Consider the following 11,436-nt stretch of genomic DNA (forward strand, 5'->3'; position numbering starts at 1 on the left):
AAGTGGATTGCGACGTTAATGCGCGAAAATGGTTGGTGACGCTGAACATCCAGAGGTAAACAATTTTCACACACATGGAGGAAGACCTGGGGGGGGGGGGGGGGGGGCTCATATGAGGCTGTGTGGTGGATGTAGACCATGGCCCTTTGCAGCAAGACATCCATGATGATACTGTGTGGTGGATGTAGACCATGGCCCTATGCAGCAAGACATCCATGATGATACTGTGTGGTGGATGTAGGCCAAAACATGTTAATTACCCTAACTCCCTAGTTAAACTAGGTAATTAAGTTAAACTAGGGAGTCACCCAGGCTAAAAACGTCAGCTAATTCTTATAGTAATGACACATAATTTGTTTTGATTGTCTTTCTCTTCAAGCTTAATAAACTGTTTGACTGACTCTAGGCCTACATCTTTTCACGTCACATCTGTGTGTGTGTGTGTGTGTGTTTCGAAGTGGCTTTAACAACTCAGCCACCATAACTAACACCTGCCAACCTGTCTCCTCAGTATGTAATCTATGCCCTCATAATCCAGGGGACATTTCCAGGGACCTAAGTACTCATTAAAGGTGCATCATGTCAGGTCAGATAGACTATTTACCAACAACAGCTGCAGAATGTCAGTGCAGTGTTCATATTAACTGGCACAAATCCACACAGGCTTTAGAACGAACAGTAGAACATGGAACTAAATAATCAAAAAATTTTTGGCTTCCCCAACAAAACCCTAGTGTAGTATAACTCGGTAATATGAAGGTATTTTGCTGGTAATATCATAAACACATTTCTTGTTTAAACACATGAGGGCGATGCAAGCAATCAGGTGTCCGAATACGCCACAGTCATTCCACTCGCTCAAATCTGTTATTGTTTACTCTTTTTTTATATTCGTTTTCTCTCTTGTGTTATCAGTTTATTCAGTTGAATTAATTTGTTCCCATAATATATTAATCCGTACATTTTAACATCCCCAGCAGATTCAAGCACGTCCTTATCATGGATTGATTCAAGTGAGTGAATTCAAATTATTTTTGGGGTGGAAATACAAAGATTTACTTGAATATATTATTGAGAATAATTTACTGACATACTCTGCTTCTTTTATCAATCTATGATAAGGGCATTACGCACTGAAATCTGCAGAGGGAAACTGAAAGAACACATTAAAACATTGAGGGAATTCAAAAATATGAATTTCAGAATAAATAAATACAACTGACAGAATAACAAAATTGAGGGAATTAATTAAAAGAAATAGGAAACAGACTACTAGGGCTGCTTTTTCCTTCTCGATAATCAATTTCCAAATTACTAAGAAAAGTTACAATCAATTACAATATCAGTGAAATCTTTACAAAATGTACATGTACATTGAAAGGAAGATTTTCTGTGTTCATTGGGTGCAGACATCCCCCAACAGCAGACAGACATCACTGACTGACCAACCCATTCCCCTCAGAGTATTCAGTTATACTTTGTAGTAATTGTTTTTAAACAGTCTACTTGACACGATAGTTTTTGTAGGATTTTTCCTGGCAATTTGACTGTATATTCGAGTACAGGACAACAATTTTGAAGCCACTGTGTGTAGCTGTAAACCACAGGTGTCAAACCGGTTCCACGGAGGGCCGAGTGTCTGCAGGTTTTCGCTCTCACCTTGTACCTGATTGATTAATGAGTTCACTAATTGGTTAATTTCTACCCCCACCTGGTTGTTCAGGTCTGACCTGGGAACCAATTTAAAGGAAAACCCAAAGACCTGCAGACACTCTGCCCTCCGTGGAACCGGTTTGACACCCCTGCTGTAAACAATGATGCTACTCAAAAATTGTTCTGGAACATTAGAGAAAGACTATTTTGAACAATCCAGGTGGTATAAGGTCATAAGTGACATAAGTGTGCCCTTGAATTAAGGGGAAATACATGCAAAAGTAAACGTACAGTGGGGAGAACAAGTATTTGATACACGGTCGATTTTGCAGGTTTTCCTACTTACAAAGCATGTAGAGGTCTGTCATTTTTATCATAGGTACACTTCAACTGTGAGAGACGGAATCTAAAACATGAATCTAGAAAATCACATTCTATGATTTTTTTTATAATTAATTTGCATTTTATTTCATGTTATAAGTATTTGATCACCTACCAACCAGTAAGAATTCCGGCTCTCACAGACCTGTAAGTTTTTCTTTAAGAAGCCCTCCTGTTCTCCACTCATTACCTGTATTAACTGCACCTGTTTGAACTTGTTACCTGTATTAAAGACACCTGTCCACACACTCAATCAAACAGACTCCAAACTCTCCACAATGGCCAAGACCAGAGAGCTGTGTGAGGAGATCAGGGATAGAATTGTAGACCTGCACAGGGCTGGGATGGGCTACAGGACAATAGGCAAGCAGCTTGGTGAGAAGGCAACAACTGTTGGCGCAATTATTAGAAAATGGAAGAAGTTCAAGATGACGTCAATCTCCCTCGGACTGGGGCTCCATGAAAGATCTCACTTCGTGGGGATCAATGATCATGAGGAAGGTGAGGGATCAGCCCAGGACTACACAGCAGGACCTTGTCAATGACCTGAAGAGAGCTGGGATCACAGTCTCAAAGAAAACCATTAGTAACACACTACGCCCTCATGGATTAAAATCCTGCAGCGCACGCAAGGTCCCCCTGCTCAAGCCAGCGCATATCCAGGCCCGTCTGAAGTTTACCAATGACCATCTGGATAATCCAGAGGAGGAATGGGACAAGGTAATGTGGTCTAATGACACAAAAATAGAGCTTTTTGGTCTAAAATCCACTCGCTGTGGTTGGTGGAAGAAGAAGGATGAGCACAACCCCAATAACACCATCCCAAGCGTGAAGCATGGAGGTGGAAACATCATTCTTTTGGGATGCTTTTCTGCAAAGGGGACAGGACGACTGCACTGTATTGAGGGGAGGATGGATGGTGCCATGTATCGCAAGATCTTGGCCAACAACTTCCTTCCCTCAGTAATAGCATTGAAGATGGGTCATGGCTGGGTCTTCCAGCATGACAACGACCCAAAACACACAGCCAGTGCAACTAAGGAGTGGCTCCGTAAGAAGCATCTCAAGGTCCTGGAGTGGCCTAGCCAGTCTCCAGACCTGAACCTAATAGAAACATCTTTGGAGGGAGCTGAAAGTCCGTATTGCCCAGCGACAGCCCCGAAACCTGAAGGATCTGGAGAAGGTCTGTATGGAGGAGTGGACCAAAATCCTTGCTGCAGTGTGTCAAACCTGGTCAAGAACTACAGGAAACATATGATCTCTGTAATTGCAAGCAAAGGTTTATGTACCAAATATTAAGTTCTGCTTTTCTGATGTATCAAATACTTATTTCATGCAATATATTGCAAATTAATTACTTTTTTTTAATTACTTTTTTTTTAATTAGATTTCGTCACTCACAGTTGAAGAGTACCTATGATAAAAATTACAGACCTCTACATGCTTTGTAAGTGGGAAAACCTGCAAAATCGGCAGTGTATCAAATACTTGTTCTCCCCACTGTATCAACTCAAGTGTTCTCAAAGTTTAAGCATATCACCAGAATATTCCATTCCTCCCAAACTAATTGGAGTTGATGTCAACATAAAGACAGCATTCAGCCTACATAACTGCACAAGAAAATGAAACATGCTGTTTAGGCAATAAATGGTAAAACCCTTTTCACGTTCCACCCATAGCAGAGAATACCAGAAAGATTTCTGACATACTCCCCTTTCACCAACATTCAACAACTGTGTTAGGTTTGTTAGAGAAGGGGCTCGTATGTGTTTTTTCTCATGATTTGGGCACAAAACACTGACAACTAGCAAGTAATCCACCATATCTGTTAAGACACTTCTTTAATCCTTTACAGGTGTTCAATAAAGCAGGTTACTGTGGGTTAGATAAATAACGCACATCCACTTTTCGTTTTGCAAATTGACATGCAATCAAATTAAGTTGTGAAACTGACCATTCACAGCCAAATCAGAGTTTGGCTAATTGTTAAGTGTAAAACTTTAATATTAAAAGCAGATGCATTCAAAATCAATTCTGAATATAAATACAGCAGTGTTTTAGTGATTAACACATTAACACTTAGTATATGAATAGCTTTCACACAACCAGCAATGGGCTAAGCCAGGTTTATTTTTCTAAATAAATAAGACTTTGTCAGAGATCAGGAATTTGGCAATGTCACATGATGATGCTGTTGCGAGTGGGTGTGCTCTGCTGTACTGTATAAAATTGATGTTGTTGGCTGACTGTTCGTTTATTTTCCACTCAGTTCAAATTTGCTCAAGTTCTCCTCCCTCACATCTCCCCCCCATGTTCACCTACGTAGCAGACACCCTACCACCCCCGCAAGACATCGGGGGGGTCGGTTAGAGAGGATGTGAAAAGCTCTATTCTGATATATACTTCAAAAATTCAAAAATTTTGACAGTAAAGTGGTTGTGTTGTCAAATGCTTTGAATGCACCTCTGGCCTATTTCTCAGCCTTCTTAATTGGCTATAAAGAAAAAAGATAACTTGGAAAGAGTTTGGAATGGGATAGAAGAGTGTCAGTGTGTTGTCAGTCAGACACTGGGTGTGTCTTGTCTACATGTCATTTGAAATGAAAAAGCAACCCTCAAATTTGGCAATGTGAAATAAAATTGTATTTGGTCCTAAATGGCCTACTCAGAGTACATCAACTGCTTTTAAAACAATTTAATTGAAATAACACTAACATAATATGTAATTATTATGTTAGTTCACACCAGCAACGAGATTCTCTCACAGCGCTGCATGGCTTTGGCCAGATCACTGACACGGAATAGGAATTGGAATTCACTGACAATGTTAACCGGGTAACACACCCGTACTTCAAAGTGCTGCAACTGCTGATACTCCAATTGATTTGGTGCCTGTGAGATGTTTTAAGTTGCAAACCACACAAAAAAAATATGCAATTCTGATTCTCTTCATGGAGATGGAAGGACTTATAGAACCAGACGTCCTACATACCAGCTCATTCCACTCCAATAGACTTTGAGCAAGATGCCCTCTTTAGGCCTCAGTAGCCTCGGGGAGTATATTTTGGAAGTATCCCACGTTGCCTAGGAAGCTTTATCGCTTCAGTGTTTAGTTAACAATTTCCTTTTTTTATTATCGTCATGTATTCAAACAGTGGGCTAATGTGCATTTGGCCAAAAATAAACCATATGAAAGTGCTTGTCCGTGTTTTGCTGTCAGCTGCTGAGTGAGCAGGACACTCACACTTCTCTCCACAACACACACGCAGGAGAGAGAGATGCATTGGAAGAAGTACAATAATGACTGCATAATGCAATCACGGGAAGACACAGTTTATTTTATTTCCAGATTTAATTAGCGTTTACTCCCTTCCCCAACCTTGTCACATCCAATTTTACCCATGGCCCTGTGTCACTGCAACAAAGGACTCCCAAAGGATTCAAAACAGTTGAAGGTCCCGGCAAGCTTTCCTCATAGGAATCTGCGTCAAGCCTTTCGGCAATCTTCCACTCTGTGGATCATTGTGTATGGGCATGCTAACTCACCTGACTACCACAGTTAGCTTGGCAGGAGCCAAAGTCACCGTCGGGAGTCGTTAAAGATATACCTGCTGGCAATGTCACTGTGCCCCCCCCCCCAATTGGTGCTAGCCAATTTGCACTGCACACTGGGCCTCCCAACCCCCAATCGCTGCCTGGCGGCATTTAAGGCTTGAACCCAGACATTGGTGGTTAACTTGGTACCACAAAAGACACAACTTCAGAAGGACCAGATTTTTATTATTTTTTTACATTGCATGTTGCTGAATAGTTAGATCTATCTTGCCTGATGGCACCATTTTGGGCTCTATACAGCACACACAGTGTGAAATAAAAACGGCCTTCTTTAGACTAGTTCAGTATCTTCAGCATCAGCGTTTGTGTGTTCGATTATCGGTTCAAAATGGCCAGAAACAAAGAACTTTCTTCTGAAACTCATCAGCCTATTCTTGTTTTAAGAAATGGGCTAACTGCGGTGTTCAGGTGTGTTAGCATGCCCATACACGATGATCCCAGCACTGTGAAAAATCAATTCTTCGTCAGTCTATTCTTGTGCTGAGAAATGAGGGCAACTGACAAGAAATTGAAGATCCTGTGGAATGATGTGCAGTGCACCGTTCACAGTACAGCACAGATGGACTCTAACCAGGATAGAAAGAGGAGTGGGAGGCCCCGGTGCAAGAGGACAAATCCATCAGTGTCTCGTCTCAATGTCAACAGTGAGGAGGTGACTCCGGGGTGCTGGCTATTGAGACAAGAATAGACTGATGAGTTTCGGAAGAAAGTTATTTGTTTCTGGCCATTTTGAGATATTAATCGAACCCACAAACGCTGATGCTGAAGATACTGAACTAGTCCAAAGGCCAAATTTATTGCTTCTTCAATCAGCACAACCGTTTTCAGCAGTGCTAACACCGCAAACGAGTTTTCTAAAGATCAATTCGCTTTTTAAAATGAAAAACTTGGATAACAAACACAACGTGCCATTGGAACACAGGAGCGATGGTTGCTGATAATGGGCCTCTGTACGCCTGCGTAGATTTTCCATAGAAAATCAGCGGTTTCCAGCCACAAGAGTCATTTACAACATTAACAATGTCTGCACTGCATTTCTGAAACATTTTATGTAATTTAATGGACAAAAAAAGGACATTTCTAAGTAACCCCAAACTTTTGAACGGTAGTGAATATATATGGCGTTTTTGCATTTATGGCACTTTTATTCAATTTTAATCTTATTTTATTTTGACCATGAGGAAAACCCAGGCTGCAAGTAAGTGAACGCCCTGGTTGATAAAAGTCTTTCCTTTTCCAGTAATAAGTCCACATTAGCAAGGCATTTTACAGGCCTCTCTGAGAGCGTGTACTGGGGGCGGTCTGCCAGTGAGTGCACCCGTTAGTCTGGATACCCAGACGAGGGCAAGGATCACTGTACTGACCCAGGACAGAACTGCTGATGCACAAAAATCTCTGTAATCATTTTATTTATTTCTCTTCGGATATCTATCTCGTGATTACCAGCTTCTGTTTTTCAATCTCTCTCTCCCTCTCTCGCTTTCCTTCTCTAATAAACGCATCTTGTTCTTCACTTTGTATCTGTCTCCAATCTCTCTTTCAATCCCTCCTACCCATCTCTCTCTCTCTCTCTCTCTCTCTGTCTCTCTCTCTCTCTCTCTGTCTCTCTGTGTCTCTCTCTCTCTCTGTCACTCTGTGTCTCTCTGTGTCTCTCTCTCTCTCTCTCTCTGTCTCTCTCTCTCTATGTCTCTCTCTCTCTCTCTCTCTCTCTCTGTCTCTCTCTCTCTCTGTCTCTCTGTGTCTCTCTCTCTCTCTGTCTCTCTGTGTCTCTCTCTCTCTCTCTCTCTCTCTCTCTCTCTCTCTGTCTCTCATCCCTTTTCCCTTGCTATGACTCTTAACCATCCCTCTCTCTCTCTCTCTCTCTCTCTCTCTCTCTGTCTCTCTGTGTGTGTCTCTCTCTCTCTCTGTCTCTCTGTGTCTCTCTCTCTCTGTCTCTCTTTCTCTCTCTCTCTCTCTGTCTCTCTCTCTCTGTCTCTCTGTGTCTCTCTCTCTCTCTCTGTCTTTCTGTGTCTCTCTCTCTCTGTCTCTCTCTCTCTCTCTCTCTCTGTCTCTCTGTGTCTCTCTCTCTCTGTCTCTCTCTCTCTCTCTGTCTCTCTCTCCCCTTTTCCCTTGCTATGACTCTTAACCATCTCTCTCTCTCTCTCTCTCTCTCTCTCTCTTTCTATTCCTCCTTCCCATCCATCTCTACCTTTTTAATCTCTCCTAACCATCCGTCTCTCATGCTCTTTCTATCCCTCTTTTTTCCCCTCACTATCTTTCTATCCATCTCTCTTTTTCTTTCATTCCTCCATAATCTTTCACTCTCTTTCCTTCATATCATCCCTCTATCTTTATGTTCATTCCTGCTCTCCATATCTCTCTTTCCCTCCTGTGATTCTATCACTCTCTTTCTATACCACCTGTCCATCCATCTCCGTCTTTCTTTTGTTAAAGTGCAGTATTTCATCTCTACCGTAACATGAGTCGGTAGATTTCAACACTCTGGCTGACACACAGAGAGAGCACACACTCCCTCTCCTCCTGACCCTATAACACACACACACACAGACCAATACCACCTGATACGGCCCTATAAGAACCTAACACAGACCATGTATGAATCACGTTTCCCTGCAATGGAACACACAGAGTTCTTATCCCATGTACGAAACACAAATAATACTGGTGTCCACCCCATTTAAAAACAAAACTACTATTAAGCAACTTATTTAATGCATTGACATTTTTGAAAAACACCACTGGTAAGACTGATATGCATCCACTATATTATCTGCATCACATCCTACCAAACTAGAAATTGGACAGACATCAATTTTAGGGACTGCTATTACGACCTGGATTCATGAAGAATGAGTGATGTTATTTACCAATCCTACAGTATCTGACTTAAATGTGATATTGTATATATAGTCAGCAATCCGTTATTGAGTTACAGCCATATACTTACAGCCGAAGATCAAGAGAAGTGAGGCTACCTCTATACCCTACGATGTTGGTCATCATTTATTTTTAGATTCATTTACTGGAGGGTTTGGGCAACCATCCCTTGTAGGTGTCACTTGAAATAAACATATTTCATGACTTTAGCCATCCACGTCTCTGATTAATCTAAATAAAAGAAACGTTGGATTTACATGTCAAACAGTAACTCCGCTAATGCGTTAGATGTAGAAACCAGACAAAGCAAAACCATGCATTTTCATCAATTACAGAATGTCATGCATAACGTTTGGGGTAGTCAACTGTTTTAGAACCGTTTTCACATTTTCAGCGGAGAAATAAGTGGACTTATGTTTCAATTACTTAGAAACTGATAAGTAAGAAACTGGAAATGTGTGCTCTGGGCGTTTATGTTACTGCTGTCTGCCTAGTCAATACAATTCTTGGCCAAAATGTTTGAATAAATGGTTTTGAAGATGTTACTTTTTAGGTAAAAATAAATAAATAAATACACAAACAACTACATGAACGCCAACGTGTGAGTCAGTAATTAGGGAACTTTTAGTCTATCAGACATTTCTCTGCAAATGTCAAGTTTGAAAATAACATACTGTCGAATACGGATGTTATGTACGTCTGTATGTGTGAGTAATTAAGACGTCCCAGAGATGTGGGTTCTTGGTTACTTACACAAACGCGTGGTAGAGTAGCGCCCATCCTCGCGGTCTCTCCAGGGCGTCGTAAATAAGGGTTTGAATTCTTCGCTTTCTAATGTTATTCCGCTTGACCGGTCGCGTGTACCCCAGTGGGGTCTTCGCCAACAGTCCAAAACCCTGAGTGCTCCTTTTGAAATCTTCCTTACCTGGAGCCACCAACAGGAGAGCCCCATCTTTGTCCACCCCGGCACCTTGGTCCAAGTCCACGGGCAGAGCTGGTGTCTTTTTCTCTCTCTGCTCCTCCGAACCGTTAGCAACATTTCTGGACCTGATCCCCATGTTCAATTGTGATCCTTACAGCCGCACTTACAGAGATCTGGTATGAGCTGCATGCCATGATCTGGGGCGATAGATCAAGATGACTTCAGCTGGGGGTCATTTAAGGAGCTGGTCCCCTTCATGAAGGGAGATGAACGTCAGCTTGACTGAAGGGAACAGGAGGGTGGAGAGAGAGAGAAAGAGAGCTGTCACCGACGCGAACGAATACACCTTGCACACTTGGCAAGAAATGCACAGTACCAGATAATATCCTCTTTGTAATTCGCGTGTGGTGTTTGAGAAAGCTATCAATAAAAAGAGTGCCTTTCTGGGTTATTCGTGCATAGTTATGATCCAATAATTTCAACGTTGACATCAGTGGAAACATTCGATCATATCGAGAAGATTCGAACAACATTTGCGTGCCATGTTATTTCAAAGAACCCAGTTATCACATACCGTAAACAGTCATTAGGCTACACAGACAAAATAGTCAACACCCAGTAGGATGCACCTTATATACGCCTAATAAACAGACTATGCCAACTCACAACAATGGCTAAATCATCCATAACATCGAGACATCTACAAGGAGTAGCCTACTTGTGCTCCATTGCCGACTGCTCCCGACAAGGCATGATTTCTTTCTCAAGCCAGAATTCCTCCTCTGGGTCTCCACCTGCCGCTCCCGATTAAACAAACAATGTGAAAAGAGGGGTGGGGTAAGGGTTGAGATGAGTCTTGCGTAAAAGAATCGTGTTGACACTGAAATTGTAGCCCACTGCCACCACACAATAATCAAGCATTTCTTTTTCTCACAAACAGTCGCGACCAGACCCTCCTGAGCACGTGCTGACATTCCATAACCCAGAAATGTACGCTTACGCTCGCGCGCTAAAATGTATAAACCGTACCCATTTTACCTCATTTCCAGTTATGATAGCCTGTTTTCCTTTTCTATTGTGTCAACTGTTCGTATAATGAACAAATCATCATTATTGGTAAATTGAAAGTCTTGCTTTACAAATTATTTTCTTTTTTTCTTTTACTTAATCATTTGAAATAGAATAGCTAGCTATAGGTTACCGCACCTCTCTATGTGCATTGGAGATTTGGTATTTGGAAGCGCATATGCCCAGAGGGCCAGTGTTGTAACCAGGATTAAACGCGCTCAGACCATTTGTAAACGCATATTCAGATGCTTTTAGACTATTTGAAAACACATAGAAGAAGATCTGAGCAAATGGAGGGTATAAAACACATTGAAAAACTACAACATTTTAGAAATATTTACATACTAATACCTATACCATATACCATAGGTAAGATATTCAAATGAGTGGCATGTTGCCTTGCTCTTTAACTGCAGAACAACTTGTCTGAACTCAAAATAATCTTGCCTTGGTGTAGGATTTGGGGGGAGGGCAGGTGGCAGGAGATGACCCTTTCTGTGGGCCAACCATGCGTACCAGATGCAGACCCAAACCAGACAGAATAGGTGAGGACGGACTCTAGAGTTTATATGTACAACCAGATAGCTATTAGCTGCAATATGTCTTCAGCTGCCTCAGGTGGCGCCTCTGCTGATATGTTTTTTTGGTAATCACTGTGATGTTGTCCTCACACCTCAGGTTGTGGGAGATTATTTTTATAAATTGGTAATTCAGCCAGAATAACAGCCAAGTTATCAGTCTCAAGAGGGACGGTTTGGGAGGCATGGCCTTAAGTGAGCCATCATCTCCTCAGGTTGTTTTGACTGCCTCAGGCCCCCTCAACTTTTTCACTGGGCACGATGGACCCATCGCTGTCTGTGACGAGGCCAACCAAAGGGGTGTCATCTGCACATTTGATTAGCTTGTTCAAAGTACAGTCCT

General features: G+C 41.8%; 1 protein-coding gene across 3 annotated transcripts in view; it reads right to left on the reverse strand.

The window, feature by feature from the left end:
- kcnq3 (potassium voltage-gated channel, KQT-like subfamily, member 3) overlaps nt 1-10,411 on the reverse strand; it is a 90,263-nt gene extending 79,852 nt beyond the window's left edge. The window contains exons 1-2 of one of the 3 annotated variants that reach the window (XM_010893045.4): nt 10,166-10,411; nt 9,279-9,729 (exon numbers count right to left, since the gene is read on the reverse strand). In XM_010893045.4, coding sequence (XP_010891347.2) covers nt 9,279-9,583 — 305 coding nt within the window. In that variant the 5' untranslated portion in view covers nt 9,584-9,729; nt 10,166-10,411. Of the gene's footprint in view, nt 1-9,278; nt 9,730-10,021; nt 10,087-10,113 lie in introns of those variants that run through there. The other 2 variants (XM_020045496.2, XM_020045497.2) reach the window with 2 other exon arrangements.
- Between the last annotated feature and the right edge of the window lie 1,025 nt (nt 10,412-11,436).

The sequence above is a fragment of the Esox lucius genome, chromosome 3 (assembly GCF_011004845.1).
Source record: "Esox lucius isolate fEsoLuc1 chromosome 3, fEsoLuc1.pri, whole genome shotgun sequence".
Lineage (NCBI taxonomy): Eukaryota > Metazoa > Chordata > Actinopteri > Esociformes > Esocidae > Esox > Esox lucius.